Source organism: Cydia splendana, chromosome 13, assembly GCF_910591565.1.
Source record: "Cydia splendana chromosome 13, ilCydSple1.2, whole genome shotgun sequence".
Taxonomy (NCBI): Eukaryota; Metazoa; Arthropoda; class Insecta; order Lepidoptera; family Tortricidae; genus Cydia; species Cydia splendana.
Genome location: NC_085972.1, coordinates 11,943,849 through 11,965,889, shown reverse-complemented (window position 1 = coordinate 11,965,889; position 22,041 = coordinate 11,943,849). Strand labels below are relative to the sequence as shown.

General features: G+C 40.1%; 1 protein-coding gene across 1 annotated transcript in view; it reads right to left on the bottom strand.

Annotated features, from left to right (window-relative positions):
* Positions 1–22,041, bottom strand: part of LOC134796100 (clustered mitochondria protein homolog) — a 64,733-nt gene that overhangs the window by 20,309 nt on the left and 22,383 nt on the right. Inside the window, exons 2-17 of the mRNA XM_063768057.1 lie at positions 16,554–16,745; positions 15,667–16,319; positions 15,342–15,503; positions 14,750–14,903; positions 14,253–14,386; positions 13,126–13,262; positions 11,298–11,466; positions 10,489–10,549; positions 9,429–9,565; positions 8,699–8,893; positions 7,253–7,465; positions 6,381–6,555; positions 5,652–5,757; positions 4,891–5,279; positions 4,285–4,487; positions 3,701–3,907 (exon numbers count right to left, since the gene is read on the bottom strand). Of these exons, the coding sequence (XP_063624127.1) occupies positions 3,701–3,907; positions 4,285–4,487; positions 4,891–5,279; positions 5,652–5,757; positions 6,381–6,555; positions 7,253–7,465; positions 8,699–8,893; positions 9,429–9,565; positions 10,489–10,549; positions 11,298–11,466; positions 13,126–13,262; positions 14,253–14,386; positions 14,750–14,903; positions 15,342–15,503; positions 15,667–16,319; positions 16,554–16,745 (3,287 nt within the window). The remainder of the gene's footprint in view (positions 1–3,700; positions 3,908–4,284; positions 4,488–4,890; positions 5,280–5,651; positions 5,758–6,380; positions 6,556–7,252; positions 7,466–8,698; positions 8,894–9,428; positions 9,566–10,488; positions 10,550–11,297; positions 11,467–13,125; positions 13,263–14,252; positions 14,387–14,749; positions 14,904–15,341; positions 15,504–15,666; positions 16,320–16,553; positions 16,746–22,041) is intronic.

Genomic DNA, 22,041 nt, shown 5'->3' with positions numbered 1-22,041 from the left:
TGGACACGGCTTTGACTTCGCATGAAAGTTCGCCTCACTGGGGCACTTCGGACGTTTAGGCCCAGGTGAAGATCGGTACCCGGCCTTGCGATATTGTCAACAAAAAATTCGCGCTCGCTGCGCTCGCGTTTTTGGTTGACCCTGTATCTACATGTTAGCTTGATTGACTGGTGAATGAATAGAGTTAGACCAAGAAAGTTCTACAATTATTTTGATAGCATACGCATACGCAGTGCAACTAGTGCAAATGTTATTTATACGTCATAATTTCACAGAAGTTTTGACGTTTAAAATAACACATGCACTGCGTGTGTTATCAAAATCGTTGCTGAATTATCTTGGTCTAACTCTAGTAATTTTCTTAAAAAACTGCTTAAGTAACATCAATTTCAAGGACATTGGGTGTTGACAGCCCCATAATATGTGTGTAAAAGCGGTTTTATGACATTTTTTCAACGATTTTAACAAGTCTACAAAAGGTTCGGTTTCGGTTTCGGTTTCGGCCGAAACTAGAGCCAAAGCCGAACATTCGGTTTCGGTTTCGGTTTCGGCAAAAAAACATGTTTCGGTCGGACACTAATATATAGTGGTTTTCTCAAAAATGGTGCAAGAAATATAAATATCATAGAAATATTTTACAAAAGCAACGTTCTTACGTATATATTTTCACAGAAAAAAGTAGAAACAATTGAAAAAATTAGCTATGCCGCCTTTTTATTTTTTTAATAAAAAAATAAAAGTGTATTTTTCTGCCGAAAATACGCCAACCTATTTGAGACAGCTAAATAGTCGCGGTACTAATTATCTGTTTGGCTGTTTAATGGGCCTGTGCCTTCATTTGATATGGCCATTTTAACTTTTAAAAAGTTTGGAACTCGACAAATAATGGAATTTGTATGCAACATTGCAGTCCCAAAATCGAGACTGCAATGTTTTTAACTTTTTAATTTTTGACTGACCATAAACTACGCGCTTCGCGACCTATTTTTTAAACGGCAAAGTCGACTTTGCCGTCCATTTTTGAGAAATAGTACATTATTGTCGAGGCTCGGAAGTAGCTACTTGCAGGCTGAGGATTCGTTTTAAACGGACGACCTTGGGAGTCTGTTTAATTGAATCCGAAGCCAGCAAGTAGCCTTCCAGCCGAGTCATATATAGTGGTTTTCTCAAAAATGGTGCAAGAAATATAAATATCATAAAAATATTTTACAAAAGCAACGTTCTTACGTATATATTTTCACAGAAAAAAGTAGAAACAATTGAAAAAATTAGCTATGCCGCCTTTTTATTTTTTTAATAAAAAAATAGAAGTGTATTTTTCTGCCGAAAATACGCCAACCTATTTGAGACAGCTAAATAGTCGCGGTACTAATTATCTGTTTGGCTGTTTAATGGGCCTGTGCCTTCATTTGATATGGCCATTTTAACTTTTAAAAAGTTTGGAACTCGACAAATAATGGAATTTGTATGCAACATTGCAGTCCCAAAATCGAGACTGCAATGTTTTTAACTTTTTAATTTTTGACTGACCATAAACTACGCGCTTCGCGACCTATTTTTTAAACGGCAAAGTCGACTTTGCCGTCCATTTTTGAGAAATAGTACATTATTGTCGAGGCTCGGAAGTAGCTACTTGCAGGCTGAGGATTCGTTTTAAACGGACGGCCTTGGGAGTCCGTTTAATTGAATCCGAAGCCAGCAAGTAGCCTTCCAGCCGAGTCATATATAGTGCTTTTCTCAAAAATGGTGCAAGATATATAAATAACATAGAAATATTTTACAAAAGCAACGTTCTTACGTATATATTTTCACAGATAAAAGCCCTTGCCGCCTTTTTATTTTTTTAATAAAAAAATAGAAGTGTATTTTTCTGCCGAAAATACGCCAACCTATTTGAGACAGCTAAATAGTCGCGGTACTAATCATCTGTTTGGCTGTTTAATGGGCCTGACCCTTCATTTGATATGGCCATTTCAAGTTTTAAAAAGTTTGGAACTCGACAAATAATGGAATTTGTATGCAACATTGCAGTCCCAAAATCGAGACTGCAATGTTTTTAACTTTTTAATTTTTGGCTGACCATAAACTGCGCGTTTCGCGACCTATTTGTTACACGGCAAAGTCGACTTTGCCGTCCATTTTTGAGAAAAAATTGTTTTCACCTCAGCAGCTCGAACAAGGGTACTTTGCTTCTTAAAAACAGTGAGCAAAATGCGATTTTGCTCACTGAGTAATTTTATCTCACTCAGTGAGCAAAATCGCATTTTGCTCACCGAGTGTGTCTCACTCAGCGATTTTGCTCACTGAGTGAGACAAAATGACATTCAAGTGACCTTTATAGTCAAATGTCATTTCAACATGCGGGGTCTAATACAAGTTCAATATACTTGGGTTCTATTATCTCTGTCCCTCTAGGTATGTTCTCACTGCTTAGGGTGAAAAATTTTGTGTACTACACGAGATCAAAGTTATTTACATCTCGTGCCCTTTTGAATCCCTTACTACGCTCAAGATTCTAAATTAGATTCACTCGCTACGCTCGTGAATCTATTATAGAATCTTTCGCTTGCACGGGACTCAAAATAAGCACTCGAAGAAATATCAAACTTTGATCTCTTGTTGTACAAATAACTATTACAAATAGGAAACTATAGATCCATTACTAGAAATATGTTACTTTATATACTTATCTGTTTTATAAGACTGTTTTTCTACTCGTCGACTATAATTCTTGAATTAAGATTTCTTATACCAAACTGCAATTGGGTATTTTTAATGTGTGGGCTCCCAACTCAACTATAATATTCATATCGATACAGTTTAGTCAACTATAATGAAATTGACCAATCACAGCTCGTCGCGATCAAGAGGACGAAACAAAACCATAGCTCAAATTAATTATTTATTTTTGGTTGTATAGTAGAAACAATTGGTTCATAAGTCAGAAACGCGCATGTGACACCCTTAATATAACAACATCCATTGACTACGAAAACCACTTTGCGTTGCTTGTTAGTCTCCATAGGCTACGGTGGCCAAAATCAAGAAAAAACTGTCTAAAAATTGAATTTAGCGCGGAGCAAGTACCAGGGCCTCATGAGTTACGAGAAGGTGTCGTTGACCAACCCGCCGTGGGGCGCGGGGCGCGGCGGCCGGGTCGCGTACGAATATGAAGGACATGAAGGTATCGCGGCTGCTCGCGTATCTTAGCTGTATACTTTTGGTTTGTTTACCTAAATTATTCTACTAGTTTAAAGTATTATTTTTGTTGACGCGTAGAAAAAGTATTGTATACAATAGTGATATAATCAAGCTTTTCAATCTCGTACCTTACTTAGACAACTCAGCAAGCTTCGTTGTCTAAACACGGTACTCGACTGAAAAGCTCTCTATTATATCACGATTGTATAAAATACTACTGTGTCTTAATAAATAATAATAATAATAAAAAGGTTAGGTTAGGTTTTTTATAATGTGTTTATATTAATTTTTATGGTTTTGTAAGTGTTTTTATATTTTACTTTTATATTCATATTATAAAATAACCTAACTTAAGATGAGAAATGAATAAAGAGAGAATAATAAAAAAAATATTTCAATGCACCACCAACATATAAACTACAGTTAGTACGACTTTTGCAGTTCACACATGGCGACCCTACCAGTTCAGCCCAGAACAAAGCATACACCGTGTTCATACCTGCAGGTAGGCAGTGTAGAGATGCTTGGCGGCGCGCAGCACGAGCTCGCCGACGGCGATGGCGTGCAGGTACTGCAGCGAGGCCACGGGCTTGAGCGCGGCGGCCACGCGGCCCAGGTAGCGCACGTTGATGCCGCGCGCGTGCAGCGCCTCCGCCAGCCCCGCGCCGTCCATGGGCGCCGCCTGCTGCTCCAGGCATTCGCGAACCTGTATAATACACACACTGATAAGTAATTGCATTGCTAGTCGCTCAAAAAGAGTTCTGTGATCCGTGAGCCTGCCAAAAAAGTTACTTAATTGTCGATTTTTTCACTGACTGTAAATTTTTTCCAAAACTTGTAAAAGCCAATCGTCGTTAATTAACCCTTTAAACGCCACGGTTATCATGTACAGCGCGTCATCGTGAACTTTGTCAGAGTGCACGAAGGTTGATTTTAGACTGTAGTCGCGCGCGTCAGTTGACGTCTTTAGGGGTTTGTCCGGGTTAAAAGTTAGGGAAGGTCTGCATTTTGTAGCATCACAGGATCAGGTGGCTCAGTGCCCCATTAAAAAATCCACCTTTGTATAGTCATGCAGCAACTCACAAAGGCGGGTATCTGAGTAGTGAGCAGGAAGGCGGCGGCCTCCTTGACGAGGTGGCGCTGGCACGCCAGCGAGCCGGGCGGCGCGGCGTGGCGGATGCCGGCCGAGTACACGTCGGGGTTGAAGCGCACGTCGAACTCAGACTCCTTCAGGGACGATACGGCGCGAGCCGCTGCTGCCACTACCGCGCGGGAGCGCCCGCCTGCTAAAATAAAAAAAAAATGAAAATCGGTCAAATACCTGCACGGAGACTATGGTCATAGATATTTTTAGCGCAAAACCCGTCACAGCGCACATTGCACACACATCACACGCGTGCGACAATGGCTAAGAATGGCAAGTGCGCACGAGAGCTAATCTTATATGAAGTAAAATAACAATAAGGACAATTTTCACCCACGACTTCGATTCTTCGATTCGATTTTTCGATTTTCGACTTAAAATACGTGAGTGACCCGTTTTTAATATATTTAATTTTCACCCACTATACAATAGAATCAAATAGGGAGTGATATGATTTGTATGGGGATGCTAAATGCATAAAGTAATTCCATTTCTTTTTCTTTAAAAAATTTAAAACACGAAATAGTAGCAAAATATAAACTCACTATCACTCTCTTCCTTATCCTTGTCACCGCAGATAGAATCTGTGATGCTTTCTACAATCTTCTTAGCGACGTCGGTATCGATATCTGAGTAATTCTCATTCAACAATAAATCATCCTCCTTGGGTTTTTCACTGTCTTTCTCAACCTTAACCTCTTCTTTTTTGGCACTTTCCTTCTCTTTTTTATCCTTCTTCTTATCTTTGGCTTCTTTCTCCTGGCTCTTCTTGTCGCGTTTTGTCTCCGGCTCTTTGGTTTTCTTGGGCTGATCTTTGTCCTCTGGCTCTTTGCCGGCTTCGATTGGCTTGGCGTCGCCGGAGTCGCGCTGGCGCTTGGCGCTGAGCTGCTGGAGGTGGAACGCTGCGTAGCGGATGAACATGAAGTAACGGGCCCTGGTGACAAACAAAATAATGTTAAATAAGTATGTCCATTCAAACTTCATTATAAAAGTCTTTAGACAAAAAACGAGCAAACAATATGCTCAAGTGTCTTCACAGATAAAAAAATAATAATCGAGATCCTGAGCTAAGATTAACATTCAATAGTTTTTTACAAAAATGTCACCGATAGTTTAACAAAATCTAGGCAACTATTTGTAATCATGTGCCCCATCCTTTACGATAAACAAAAATATTAGTAAATAAATAGGTACTGGCAACTTACTTTCGTTACACAATGATTATATTTAAGATTATGTGTCTTATTAAATTAAAAGGACATTTATTTATATAAAAAATACAGGATTAAACGAAAAGCATACTTACTCAACGAAACTATCAACTAATTCCTGCCTAAGGCAACACAACTTGTGCTTGTGGATAATAGGGAAGCCCATAGCTTTGATGTCTTCTCTCAGCTCGTCGTCTTCAACTGGAAAACAAAAAGACTTATTATTATTATTTGGAGCCTGTTGTGTTCAACTGCTGGGCAAAGGCCTCCCCCCAATTTCTCCACAGATCTCTGTCTAGTGCTATGTCTGGCTACTCCTTTAAGAAGGAGTTCAGTTCATCCCGCCATCACCGGCAGGGTCTGCCAGATCATAGATTTGAATTTCCCGGCTACCACTCTGAAGTGAATTTGCCCCACAACTCATTCGGCATTCGGCAGATGTGACCAGCCCAGTCCCATGTTAGCTTGGCCGCCTCCGAGCTACATCGGTGATTATTAATTAAAATATTAACAATTGACAATAAAGTCACTCAGCTATAATAACAAGGTGTGAAATTTATACAATGTTTCTTGCACCGTTGTAAAGCCGTGAGACATTTTTGTAAGTAGGCTACGTTGTTTTTTATCAGCATGTCGAAGGTAGGTTCAAATATAGTCAGGAAAACCCAATTTGTCAGTAAATAAGAAAAAAAACTATACTCATCCCTTTTTTTTGAGTGCCAGTACTAGCGTAAGACGTACGTTTGAAATGAACAGTCCCTGGCTAAACTATAGCTCGTCTCCCCTGCTGCCGGTGCTGAATGAGAATGAACCTTATTACGTACGCTGTAAGAAGTTGACGTCGGGCGGGAAGGTGCGCAGCAGGTCGAGGATGTAGTGACGGCCGTCGTTGCCGATGATGCCCTTGCACTCCACGCTCGAGCACAGTTCGACGGTCTCGCCGTTGGCGCTGGTTACGGAATGCGGCATTATCTTCAGCTGCTGACCGGCTTTGCTGAGCTGTACGCAGAATATAAGCCTGTTATGTGATATGATTGAATGTTTATAAGTTACAAAGGTTTGACCGTAATAGACTCGGTCCTATCAGTCAAACGTGCTCAAAACACCCTATGTCCTTGCTGAAAATTCTATTGATACACACGGAGACAGAGCAATGTGTATTAATCATCATTAAATAAATACTGTGGCATTTTTGTATATTAAACTTAGATAAAAATGGAACTATACGATTTATACGAGTATCACAGCCCGGTCTGGACATTTTTGTGCCAGATTTATATCATAAAGTGCACTCACCAGCTCCATATACTTGGGGTGCGAGAGCACGGTGGTGCCGAAGTCGATGCTGCCGTAGACGACGCTTTGCTCCTGCTCCTTCTCGAGGATGCCGGGGATGATGGACTGCGTGGTGACGCGGTAGCCGCGGTAATCGATCACGACCGTGCCCAGCGTGTGCAGCAGTCTAAATCAGCCCTTATTTCATAAAGTGCGCTCACCAGCTCCATATATTTGGGGTGCAAGAGCACGGTGGTGCCGAAGTCGATGCTGCCGTAGACGACGCTCTGCTCCTGCTCCTTCTCGAGGATGCCGGGGATGATGGACTGCGCGGTGACGCGGTAGCCGCGGTAGTCGACCACCACGGTGCCGAGCGTGTGCAGCAGTCTAAATCAGCCCTTATATCATAAAGTGCACTCACCAGCTCCATATACTTGGGATGCGAGAGCACGGTGGTGCCGAAGTCGATGCTGCCGTAGACGACGCTCTGCTCCTGCTCCTTCTCGAGGATGCCGGGGATGATGGACTGCGCGGTGACGCGGTAGCCGCGGTAGTCGACCACGACGGTGCCGAGCGTGTGCAGCCCGGGGGTGTCCACGGCGCTGTATACGCGGACTCCTTGGAGGTCGTTGCGCTGCAAAAGATTTCATAGTCTTAATTATTATTATTATATGTGAATGCACAGGCAGCTTAAAGCTGATACGTGCACGTCAATGTCCACTTGTGTTTTGTAGTCTACGAAAGTGTTCATCGAGTTTTTTTAAGTTTATCGAAGGTGCACTGATCACTGACTCGGGTAAACTGTTTCGAATCGAAATAAACTGTGTTATAAAAGTGCAGAATCCACAGCATTTGGGTAACGACCCAGAACAAGCCTTAGTTGCAAAGTGCAAGGAACTTAGTGGGTTAATTCGGGGATTATGAATGAAAACATTTATTTTCAGGCAACTATTGGCCCATAGATAAATACCTTAAAACTAGCATACATATTATTACAAAATATATCTTAAAACTAAAAACACAATTATGGCTGCGATGCAGTTCGCAACCCCGCAGTGTCAGGGAGCCGGCCGCGGAACCGCCGGAACTTGACACCCTTCGGCCAAAACTCCTCCTTGGTGAAGGTCGCATCCATACGCTTCAAGTAACCAAGTTTGTTAGACTTTTTATTTATGTTACCAGCATTCAGAATAACTTTTGTGTTATTCTGAATGCTGGTTAGCTAGTTTTATCATATGACATTGCTTTGGCACTTACCGGCGCGACGAAGGCGGCCGCATCTTCTCCCAAGTCCTTGTAGTGGTCGCGCACATCGAAGCCCAGCGAGAAGATGTTCCAAATGAACATCTGCATTTTAGTTTTTCGCCGGGGTTGATGGCCATCGTTCTACCTCTGCTGGGTAGTTACTTTGGAGCTTAATCTAATTAACCCAAAAGTTGACATTGCTTTGGCACTTACCGGCGCGACGAAGGCAGCCCGCATCTCCTCCCAAGTCCTTGTAGTGATCGCGCACATCGAATCCCAACGAGAAGATGTTGTTCCAAATTTACATTGGGCTCCTTGTCGAGGTTGATGGCTATCGTTGTACCGCTGCTGGGTACGTAGTTACTTTGGAGCTTAATCTAATTAACTTAAAGTTGACATTGCTTTGGCACTCACCGGCGCGACGAAGGCGGCCGCATCTTCTCCCAAGTCCTTGTAGTGGTCGCGCACATCGAAGCCCAGCGAGAAGAAGATGTTGTTCCAAATGAACATCTGCATTTTGGGTTCTTCGCCGGGGTTGATGGCCATCGTTCTACCACTGCTGGGTAGTAACTTTGGAGCTTAAATCTAATTAACTTAAAGTTGACATTGCTTTGGCACTCACCGGCGCGACGAAGGCGGCCGCATCTCCTCCCAAGTCCTTGTAGTGGTCGCGCACATCGAAGCCCAGCGAGAAGAAGATGTTGTTCCAAATGAACATCTGCATTTTGGGCTCCTCGCCGGGGTTGATGGCCATCACGTTCCCGTCCACGACGGCCATGGCGCCGCGCGTCGCCGCCGCTACGAAGTCGCTGTGAACCTGGGGTAAATAAGGTACATGTATATGTATGTACATAACACAGAAAGTTCACTCAAGAATTGAAGATTTATATCGTAGAAAGTTGGCCTTTGGATTCCATAAGAAAACATTCCGTCCGCCCATGTATGCAATTCAGTCAATATCAGGGAACTTGGACGCATTGCAGCTGCAAAACTGCGACGGATGCAAAAATGCATATTTCAATCATTTTCCATTCTCGTGCTCGCAATCTAGCTTAAAGGCGAGCGCTTTTTCATCACAGTAAGCTGAATTAGCTGGAGTGATATAACCTTAGAGCATTTAATAACTGGAGTGGCCATTAAGAACTTACCCTTTCTGCCGAAAAACTTGCACAATTGTGCAAACTTTTATATGAACTGACATTGCTATTTGTACGTTACGTACAAATCATGTATGTAGAAATAGCAATACATTTGACGTCTCCTCCCCCGGCAGACTGTTTCGTAAAGAAAATAACAGCGACCAACCTTCTTGTTTAAAATAAATAGGCAAATATCCTATTTTGTTTGGTTACCTTAAAAATAGCCCTCTCTCGAAGTAGCCGCTCGGGCAGCGTGCCGCGAGGCAGCTCCCGAGTGGTCTGCAGCTCCTCGTTCCAGTCGCGCGTCTGCCCCGGGATGTGTTCTTCATAACCGAGCTTTGACGAAAATGCTGTGGAAGATAATCTATATCAAACATCACATAACAGGTAGCGTAAACACCCCAATAATCGACAAGTTATCCAATATTCGACACCTTGCTGTCAGCTTTATTGCTATCATTATGATTGAAAATGTCGATTATTGGAGCTGTGTTGGGCACTGGAGCCTCTACGTTATAAGTAACGCAAGCGGCTGTGCGTTAATGTTGCAAAAGTAAAACTATCAGTAGTTATGATTGGATTTTTGGTATCAAACTATCTATCATATTAAATGTCACTGGCGCACTTAATTGGTAGAATAAATAAGAATATCCGGTATTCGTTGCCGGTATTATGCCTAGTACTTGTGAGTTCAGTTCCCGTATTATTATTTTTTATCTGTATAAGGCCATATACCAAAACAACTGACATGTTAATAGTTTCAAATAAAGATGTAACTAATAAAACAAATAGGGAAAACCTTTTACTCGAATCAACTGTGAAATAACAAATTAATAGCTAAATAGGGAAAGAACCAAAGCTATAATTATTATACCACAGATATACCTTTGTGGCAAAAGGAAATAACAATATCACATAAAAATTTAATACCTATTGAATGGAAAGTCCCGAGTTAAAAATTCCTTACATACCGTTATGATGTGTATTGTAAATTTATCTATCGGAAAATGGTTTGTTTGCATGCACTTTTTTTTCTGTATTTATTACAAGAAAATTTATTTCAATAATTACGATGCAACTCATTAGTTGATGTACATATTAATCCCACCGGTAAATGACGTAATCATGTATCATGTTTGAATACATTATGATTGACACGCATAATTAAACCACTCAATCACTCAGTAACAACACTCAACTGACCTACGGTGTACCTTAAGTCTTTACAAATAAGGTTCATTAAATATCAATGAACACCGTAAGTGGTACTTACTGTCCTCTGCGCGTATCGCATCCACTGTGTGGTCGAGCACAGGCGACGCCCATTGATATACCTGAAAAGATAAGGCGGATCAGATGCAAGTGTCATTGCACTGTTGAAATACAATGCTGAATTGTTTTATAGACGGCTTGTCTTGTGATCGCATAGCAATAGCAGATAAGAGCTATTAATAGGATTGTAAAACTGTCATGATCGGGTGATAGTTATTATGTAGCGAATAACCGTGGTACCTCTAATTGATTTAATTAGAATTAGCTATGCAGTCACTTTTATACGTTACACTGACAGGATGTCGGCGGGCGAGAGACTTTCAGACTGTATTTATTACATTCATTAGAAAGCGACCAAGACATGTTGCTAGACGATTTTTACAAGTCAATAAGCCAATGCAAAAAAAAAACAAGCATATTGTGTTGTTTAGAGAACACCTCCAAACGTTATCTTTAAAAAGTAAATCATATCTAATAAAGATTAACAGGACAGACACAATGTAAGCTAAAAATAAATCAATCAACCCATAAACTTGACGTTATTCTACTAAGCCGCTGTTGCCTTTCCGTCATTTTGACATATATGTTTATTAGAAAGGGACAACATTTAACAGATGTTTTTTATTTTAGGAATAGGCTAATGGCGTTATTCATAGACGCGTTACGGGCCTCAATTAACTATGAATCGTTTGTCTTTATCTGCATTTTGACTTATGTATTTCTAAGAAAGGGATAAAACATAATTTAACTAAATCAGACCCGTAAAATAAGGGGGTAAGTGTTTATTGAGTTCTAATCGTTCAATGTTACCTGGTACGGTGTCGCGACCCTCTCGAAGGGGTGTTTCTGCATGCGTTTCTTCTGGACCAGAGCGAAGTTGCGCTTGAACGCGGGCGACACGATGCTCAGCAGCTCGATGAGGGAGTGGCACAGCAGGGACGGGGTGGAGGGGCGGGGGTTGAACACTTCTTCGGTGGACCTGAGTTAAAAAAAAACTTTTGTATTAAAAAAAATGCCTATGAATGGAATGGTAAAGTTATAATGTATGCGCCTGTGAACTTCATATATGGCATTGTTACGATTACTCAATCTGTATTACGGGTTTGAGAACAGATTGCGTGTATGCAGATTCTGTGTATCTCAAACCCTAAAAAAAAGCCCCCAAAACTAAAAAAGAATTAAAAAAGAGCGGAAGTCGTAAACTTTTTCATGCCAAAATAATTCAGCATTTTCCAATTTCCATGACCCCAGCTTCACGAAAAAAGTTCAACAATGAATATGGAGTTCACTTGTATTAAATGTCAAATTAGTATGAACTTATCTGAATATATTTTTCTTGATCTCGATCGATCGATTGATTGGTATTGCACCAAATAAATAGGAATAATCACGGTTTCTTGATTCTCCCTATTTATAACAATGATACTTTGCAGTGCAAATAAAATCTTATCACTATTACGTTTCATATATTTTATGATAGCAAGGCCAAATTACGTCAACATACTCCGAAGACCCGGTACAAAGGTATATCACGGAAAACAGTATAGGAAATTTGCAGTGGAATATAAACGTGTACTTTATCGGATGCCTTTGTTTGACATAATTATTGAAATTCATAATGTAATGATTGTCAGATTATCAATTAGTCACAATTCTGAAACCGTAAACTTTTCAGGATTTTCGTAAGGTTATCCTATAGATAACGATAGGTTAGGTTAGGTTTGTTTTATAGCAATCCTGAAAAGTTACGTGTTTCTGAGAAAAACCAAATTATGACTAACGAAAATGCGGACAAACAATACATTATGACTTAAAACTTTTATGGGAAACAATAGAGAACCGTCTTAAATATCTAAACACGAAACTAATCAGGGAGGCATGGTCGAAGATGCTTTTGATTTTGACTCGATGTGAATGACATTTAAGCATTATGATATGCAAAGAAACGAACAATGCAACAGTCATACAAGGGGGCGTGGTTTTCTCATGTTCCATTGCCGTTTATATCTCCTACACCAGGGGTCTCCAAATTTTTTCACTTCCAAACTTCCGCGGGCCGGACGCTTTGGGTGTCGGCGGGCCAGATTGGAACGCGTTGCGGGCCGGATTTGGCCCGCGGGCCGGGGTTTGGAGAGCCCTGTCCTACACAATGAGAAATGATTTGAAGTAGTGATTCCACAAAATCCAAACCATCAATTTGACCGACCGAATGTCCTAATTTCTGACTAGTTACAATGCTATTTGACAAATAAAAAGAGCTGTGAATGCGGCAATTACGTTGCGCAAGCTAGCAATGCCGGTTGCATGGCATGGTAAGGTTTGCGGCGACCACACTTAGGGGCTGTCCATAAATTACGTCATCGATTTTTGACGATTTTGGACCCCCCCCCCTATAATCATCCAAAAATCATGCATCAAATGACCCCATTTCCTCCTACTTCATGCTACCGTCATCCGATGTCCAGACCCCCCCCCCCCTAATTTGAAATGACGTAATTTATGAATAGCCCCTTAGTGAACGAGGTAGTATAATTGCCAAATAAGACTTTACGCCGGTCAAAATCGACATACGGGACTCTTTACTGCCCGCCTCACTATACCTAACACCCAGAAGTTAAAAAAGGCTAGAAATACTAACTGATTGAGGTAGAATCCGCGGGGACACGCCGTGATATGGAAGTGGCGGTCCTCGAGAGTGACGACGTGTAGGTACAGCAGGTCGCCGCACATCTTGCGCGGGCCCGGCGGCGGGTTCCAACCCGAGGTCGTCAGCACCTGCCCGATCACAACACAATTTAATCCTTATGTTTATATGCGTTAGGTATATTTTCACCAAGGAGGAGTTTTGGCCGAAGGGTGTCAAGTTTCGGCGGTCCCGCGGCCGGCTCCCTGACACTGCGGGGTTGCGTAATGCATCGCAGCCATAATGTGATTTGTAGTGTTTAGTTTTAAAATATATTTTTATAATATGTATGCTAGTTTTAAAGTATTTATGTATGGGCCACTAGTTGCCTGAAATATTTTTTCTGGCTGACTGACCGGAGATTGCTCAAAACCGAGACGAATGGAAATCGATGGGGGAGGCCTTTGCCCAGCAGTGGGATATAATATTGGCTTATAATATAATACAGATATATTTTAGCTCAACGCGGCGGAATCTTAAATCGTCGGATGAAAACCAAAAATCACCAATTGTAAAAACAAAGCTAAACAAAAATCAACCTAGTTTTGCTACTAGTACAGTTCACTATGGCCAAAGACATATCTAACTTCGTATAAGACGAATAAAGTCTAAGGAAAAAACGTGCCTCGGAATTCAAGTAAAAGTCATTCTCGAATAGATGCCGCACACACCTTTAGCCTATTCCCGGCTAGATGGCGTGACGAAATCGTTTCATATTTAACAATTTTAACACATAGATATCAGTGAATGAACATGGATCAAAATGATATAAAAATAATAAAATCATTTATCCATATATATACATTTTTTGATAACTTTATACGTTTTAATTTTGAGTTTTAGTCGTGTGTCGATAGATGGCAGTAAATTTACAGTGACTACAAAATTTACAATGACAGGACCCCTCTATACTATCTATTCTTTTTGCTATGGCTCTGAAGATATGGTTGTTCCGAGATTTGGTTGTCACTGACGACTTTGGATCCTGCCGTAAATTACACATTACAACTAGTGCCCAACGTAGTGTTTAGATGACTACCTATAAAGTTTTTTCACGAAATAAGTAGTTGTAGAGGATATACCTTCAAACATTGGGGAGCTTTGTTTTCCTTGGTCAGCCCCGGATGCAAGGGTAATAATGGCCGCTCTGTGCTGCCTGGCATTATGTAGTCGGGCGGCGTGCAATCCACGCTCTCTGGGCGCGACTTCTTCTTTTCTGAATTAAGCAACAAGCAGAAATATTAATTCAGATAGAGATACATACTTGTCTCTGCTATAAGCAAGGCACAGGCATTTGAAGTTATTTAAATCATAACGCATTAAAAACCCACGACAAAATGAAAACAGCGCCATCAAAGAACCATCACACATACAATACTATAGACAACACTTTCATTAAAAAAAATGCACTTTAATTGATTCGTCTGTTTTGGAGCTACGATGTCTCACGCCTCTTTTTCCGTTGAGAGCTAAAAACAAGATTAAGAGTTGTGCAGGTCGCGCATCTGACGTAAGTATACGTGACGTAACTGACGTACGTACCAATATTGTAACTGAGGAAAATAGTATAAATTCTTACCAAGTATATCGCCCTGGGTGATAACATTGAGGAAGGCAAGCGAGCTACACTCTTGCCCGGCGTAGGCGTCGGTGTAGTCTATCGACTTGAGCAGGTCGCGCACGTGACGCACGTGGATGCGAGCCTCCCGCATCGTGTACGGTTCTTCTACCACCTGTGAATACGATACCCTCAATATTTTGCAACAGGTAAACCCTTGTGAGACCCAGCGTACAAAATGCTGTACATATTCCAGAATCTATTTGAAACTGTATTGAATTATAGCCTTCCGAATTCAAATACATTTGCTTCTGGATCTGAGGACGATAAGACCACTAAAGACTTGTAGGAATTAATAAGAGAAATCGCCTTATAATTATTTGCAGCAATACAGGCGGAATCTAGTATTGATATAGTGACACGATCGTTCACTCTCTCAACTTTTCTTACAACCTTTTTCGTCAGAAACAGTCAAATGTCAGTATCGGTACTGTATCACTGCAAAAAGTCGACAGCAATGGCTCCAAAGGATTCTATACCGTATGGAGTACTCAAAAGAACTAAATTTCAACTGAGTCCAGGGCAAACATTTTTGTCTCTTTAAAATACTTACTTTGATAACTGATCCTTCCTTTAATCCTTCAATATTTTTCAATTCCGCGAAGTTATCTAGGGTGACGCCGTCGAGTTGCAGAGAGAAACAGGTTCTGTGACAGGTGTCTTCGCGATCCATCAACACCTGATGGATTTCTTGCACGAGCTCCATGCTCAATACCTAAAAAATTAAGTAAACATTAAATATATGTAAATGTAAGAGTCAGGCTAGTCACTCAGAGAATTATATTCATTGGTGTAGTCTTTTTATGCTATTAGCAAACAATGCAAAGTGACGGGTGCCCAAGTAATAAATTCACATTACGTGAAATTTTAAGTTATACCTGAATATCTAATGGTTCCGCTCCAGGGCTAACAATTTTAACAGTGAATCCCATATCTTGAATGAAAACAACCTCAGCATCTCTCTTTTTGTCATCACCATCTTCACTGGGCGTCGACTCCCTATCTTTATCTCCATTAACGACTTTATTACATTCACCGTTAACTTTTTCTGTTGCGTCCGCTTCCTTTGAATCTTCTTCTTTCTTATCCGTTACGATAACACTCACTTTCTTTTCAGACTCACTACTCTTATCAGCTGCCGCCTTAGTCTTTTTGCTCTCTTTTTTCTTATCAGATACCCTACTGTCAGAGTTTTTCTTCGGACAAACCTTCGGTAATACGACATCATGACCCTCGTCAGACTTGCTGGACTTCGAATCGTCTGAATCACTGTTAATTCCATTAGAAACTACTTTACCATTATCTCTACTACTACTAATATCACATTCTGAATTTTCTTTTTTAGCATCGCCATTAATAATGGTCTCGTGCGATTTGTTTGTTCCATTTACAATTTGCTCTTTGGTGTGTGACTTGTCTTCTTTAACATCACTGTCGCTAGGTATCCGTTCTTCCCCGTTAACCTTTAAATTGGATTTACTGGAATTCGTTTGTGTCTTTTCGTTATTGCTTTTTGATTTTTGTGTGGTTTCTGTAAAAATAAAGAATGTATATGTACTACATTTATGTAAATTAAACTTATAGTTATCGAAACAGACAAGATTCAGAAAGGAAAACAGAGATAAGCACGCAATTTTGATTCATCCTCTGAATCCTCTCCCCAAGGTTTGTTCGGTGTCGCTTTTACATGGTGAACAACATACACTTACAAGGACTATCTTGTCCACGTCTTTATTTCGTAAGGTTGGTAACGGCACGAACATACCTGTGGGCATAGGGAACGGTGCCGGGTTGGTACCGGGGGATGGTGGCTTGCGCGCGGCAGCCGCGTAGGACACGCGCGCGCTACCACCGCCCTCGTCGTCGGCGCGCCCGTTTGGCGTGCGCGCGTGCCCGTTGCTGCCTGCCGTCTTCACCGATATGTTCTTTTTCATCTTTGTGACCTCCACCTTGTCGGCTGTGGAAGATACATTGTTATGTTAACAGTCTCCTCGGAATGCAAGCAAATAAATGTACAAAGTGAAACGTGTTTTACAAGGAAATTTACTTCGAACAGTTCGAACATGGCATATATCTCAAAAACATGGTCGAATTTAGCAAAACCATCATTACATACATGTACAGTGGTTATTCGCGATATTGTACAAGATAATTATTAATAGACAAGTTCAACAGTTCAGAAGATAGAACTGGGAGGCGTTGCCTGTTCTTCAGAATAAATGACTAAATTTCTGACACTAACTCGACAATACAGCCTGATCTAGATATTAAATTCCGTACCAACTACGTATAAAAATCAATAGCTAATATGTACACTATTATACACTACACCGACTTATCCTAGCGCACCCGGAGCTTACTCGGCTTACCGTAAACTCGCGTCGTAGCATAGATAGTCGTTGCAGTACTTTTATAGACTACGGTTTAGTTTTAAGTCTATATGTAGTTTAGTTTTAAGTAGGTACATTAAAGTAGGGTCACATAACGCTTCGCTTCGATTTTAGCAACATGTTGTAAAATGAAATATTTCTTGAAAGCGTGTAGGCGTATTTCAACAACGCGCCTTAACAACAGTAGTAATTTAGTTATTCTTCGCACTGTAAACGACAGCTGGCGACAATTTCAGTCGTCAAACATCAAAGGATTTGGCTATAAAACCCGTTCAAGGGTTGTGCCGTACATGTCATATTTCAATTATATTCGTAAAATAACATACTAATTCTAGGGCGAGATATTTATAAGAGTTTATTTCTATTCGTAACCGCATATGTTTAAACACTGATGCCGGTTTTTTAGGCTAGCGGCTATTCTTCCTGGTGTGGGGGAACGTCAAGGGCGATTCACGGCGTTAACAGAGCGCATCGGTAGCTAACCAGTATAAGAGTGATCTTCGAAAACGCTCAGCGGTTTCCGATCTCGAGACCGAAATATCCTAGTGAACTCGCGATTGAGAAGTTTTTTATTTTAGAATAAGGTAGAAGAGCTTGGTTGTTATTCCAATAGCATGCGATAGCCGGCTAACAATCGCTTGCAGCGAACCAATATAAAAGTGATATGTGATTTCGCGTAGTTGTTACGCATTTCATAGTTACATTTATACTAGTTTCCCAAGACGATTGTAGAAGACCGGGCGTGTTGCGCGCATGCCTGATCCCGTGACGGCGCACGTGGTCGACGCTGGCGCAGCGCCAACTATCTCCAGCGGCGAGTCAATAATAGACGGCAACGGGATGCCGCCAACAATAGACGCCATCGACTACGAGTCTGCATCGCGACAGGGTAGTGCATCTGTTCTAACTAATACTCATTTATTTTCCGTAGTTGTACGGATATTATTGCTAGCTACAGATACGAATACTTGAACACTGACGCGTTTGCCGCTTAGACAAATATTGCTGCTAGAGTAACTACTAGCAGTAAACATTACACATTTTACAATCTTGTTTTGCGAATATTAGTGGGGAGGTTGACAATAATGTTATCCTATAGTTGGCCGAAAACCTGCCGAAGCGCAAAAGTTTAATCGAAGCAGATGTTATAAACTCTTGAATCTCTTTATAAATAGACACCATCTGTATCGCAACATACACTGGGTCGCATCTGCAAAATTAATCAGAGAATATTGAACTAGATTAGATAAAAAAAATACGATAAAATAATTCCGTAAAGTAATACGTAAAAAAAGGTTCCTCTGATGGATTAATTTTTAAATTAAGTTTTTTATTTTTATATTTTTAAAATATTTTTCTGTGTTTACCTACTATAAATCTTTATCATTAATTACAAATCACAACGAGTGCTTCAACTTTCTTAAAAACCGGGCAAGTGCGAGTCGGACTCGCGCACGAAGGGTTCCGTACCATAATGCAAAAAAAAACGAAAAAAAAGCAAAAAAAAACGGTCACCCATCCAAGTACTGACCACTCCCGACGTTGCTTAACTTTGGTCAAAAATCACGTTTGTTGTATGGGAGCACCATTTAAATCTTTATTTTATTCTGTTTTTAGTATTTGTTGTTATAGCGGCAACAGAAATACATCATCTGTGAAAATTTCAACTGTCTAGCTATCACGGTTCGTGAGATACAGCCTGGTGACAGACGGACGGACGGACGGACGGACGGTCGGACGGACGGACGGACAGCGAAGTCTTAGTAATAGGGTCCCGTTTTACCCTTTGGGTACGGAACCCTAAAAACGACTGTTAATGAACTAACTTTAATCATTGTTTCTCGTAATAATACACAGACGAAGTACCTCCTTATTATTATCTAGAACGAAACAATTCTTCTACTCCTACTATACATATAGGTCGTGACGCTGAGCGATAAGGGAGACAATACGACTAAGCAATCATAACAATTTATTGCTCTCAATAAAACATGACCTCAATATGCAACATTTTTAATGAACACTATCCCACCTCATTTACCTACCAAGAGTGGAAAAAAATCACATACTTGAGTGATGCCTGAGAAGACAAACTTTCATATCAACCTAAATGTTCAAGTTATCTATGTTCCCGTTACAAACGAGATAACAGTCGCGGCGCCGCCAACGGCCCCTTCAGATATATTATTAAAACTTGTGAAATTTGCTGATAAACGCTCTTCGTTCTTGTAACAATATACCTGGTACCTATCACACGCCTCTATAAATTATTAGCCGTTAAATTTAGATAACCAATAGCAAGGTATTTAGAGCAGTTTAAAGGTTAAGGTTTAGGTAAAGGTTAATATAAACACTAAGCACTCATACTATAATTAACTCTTCAGGTATTTAATATAATGTAAACAAATAAAACGACGTGACTCCGAGGCACAAAATACCCCAGATTCAGCCTCCAATCATACTAACATTTTTGAACAGTTTCAAGAGTTGAAATCTATGTCACGAAGAAACTTTTCCGCGTTTTATAAATCACGCTTGACACGATTTTCACACCACCGATATTTTAAGGTTTCCCATTTAACCGCGGGCTGGATTGGGCGGAGAAACCTTGCCGAGTGTGATTGGAGGGTTTGACGTCACATATAAAAACATTGGGAATCAGAAAAATAAGAAGCATGTTGCTAGGACGCCTATAAGCGAGCCGGAGCGTCGTCGATCAATGAATAATGCAAGGAACAGCCAGCGTCAGCGACAATCGCCGCATATTTAACCTTAGCTTACCGATTATTGTGTGATGTCTCCCCTTGACCTTACGTTTCCTTTGGAAACACTATCTCTATATTATTGCTTAGTTAGAAATGCACTTAAACGTTAGTAATTTTTAACTCAACATGAAAATTTTAATTTTGACACATATTTATAAACAAAACATTACGAGTTCCGATAGACTTTGACAATTTTGACATATTACGCTTTGTCATGGTTTTGTCCGATTTAGAGGTGTTTGGAAAAGTTTACACAGATTATTGAATTTTTTAAGTTTTTATTTTGCTTTCATTTATTCGCAAAAAATGCGTCTAAAACAAATCAGGGGCCGCCCTAGAACCGAGTTCAAACAACCCACTTAATCTTAATATTCCTGTAATATTTTGTTACAAGATAAGCATCACACGCGTATACCTACTTTATATCATATACACCAAGAACTAAAAAAATTATAATGAGTACTTTAGAATGGAGCCGCCATTAACAGGCGTTCCCCTCTGTCGAAAATAGGCGGCCAATGGTCAACCACATGTCAACCATATGTATGGACTGACGTTTATCTGACATGACGTACCTATACATTTGATGTGCCCCTCCCCCGCAAAAAACGGCAGACTATTTTGTACCGAAAATTTTAGACATGGCGTCTCCGTTGGTTATATCCTCTAAGACTTTAGAAGTTATGAGGGAACAAAATGAACATACATACCCACATACATAACGGTCAAAATCATAACCCTCCTTTTGCGTTGCCGTAGTCGGGTAATAAAACGGGTTATATATATATAATAGTTTTATACCTACAAAATGAAAATCTACATAAATAAATTACCATTTAACTGTAATATTTTCAGAAATTGCCTTTTTTACTCGCTGTGGAAAATTTCTCTATCCATTTTATTTATTGAATTAAGTTCACAGTTGTCTTTCTATTCAACTATAAAAACATCCAAAAAATAACGAGCGTATTAACTAAACATAACCGGGAGCAGTGTGTAGGGAGCAGGGTGTACAAGGTATATTTCTTTTGGATATTTTGGATTTAAGTGTATACGTGACTACTTAGTACATATTTAAAAAGAAATCAGGCTGAGAAATTTTCCACTCTCAGTGTTTAATAGTTCTAAAATACATAAATTTGGGTATGCATTTTTTTTTTCTTACCCACTACGACAAATTATATTCTAAGATCATATAAGAAGAAAAAAATGACAGAACAATTTTCCGATGAAAATGAGCGACAAAAATAGGAATTATCATAAAAAATATATTCTCATGTTTGACAAAAGTTTTAGATTTTTTTCTAGTATTACATACTGATACAAATAACTTATTTGGTAAAATAATTTTGGACGGAGGAATTACTCAGTTCAATATATAAACAGATTTGTATTTTTACGTATAAATATCTAACTTAGGAGTGTTTTTTTTTTGGATATTTATTTCTTAGTTTCGGCTCATACTATACAATAACCAAGCAAAATTTCATCGACTGAGAAATTAATGCATGGGTCTCCATACAACAACTTGCTTCATTTACTACACTATTATCAGTGCAACTAGAAGTAGGTAGCAACATATTTATGAAGCAATATAATAAACTTTGATTACCCTTAACACACGAACACTAATAAAATATTTTATGACAATGAATAAAATATTTTTGGGGCGTATTTTGAAATTTGGCGCCCCGGGCCAATAAGTTTATTCGCGGCCCCAGAAGTCAAGGAAGAAAAACAAAATGCAATCCGCCAGGGGCGGCATACGCAGCATACGCCGCCCCTGGCGGATTGGCGCCCCGGGCCATGGCCCGGATGGCCCTAGGGTAAATACGCCCCTGAGATATTAGATACATGTGGGTACAGTGGATCCCGGTCAATAAGGCTACCAAAGGGAGAGCAAAAACATAAGAGCGAAAAAGGAGAAACTGAATATATTTCAACAGACCGTTGGAAAATATAAGTATTGTTTCCGAAAGTTATGGACATTTGTTAAAACAATTTCTCACATTTTAGTATCAAAACTCGTAGATTAAAATAAAAACCCCTTTAGATGTAATCGTATTAGGCGATTTTGATGTACCTAGGGGTTGAGGGG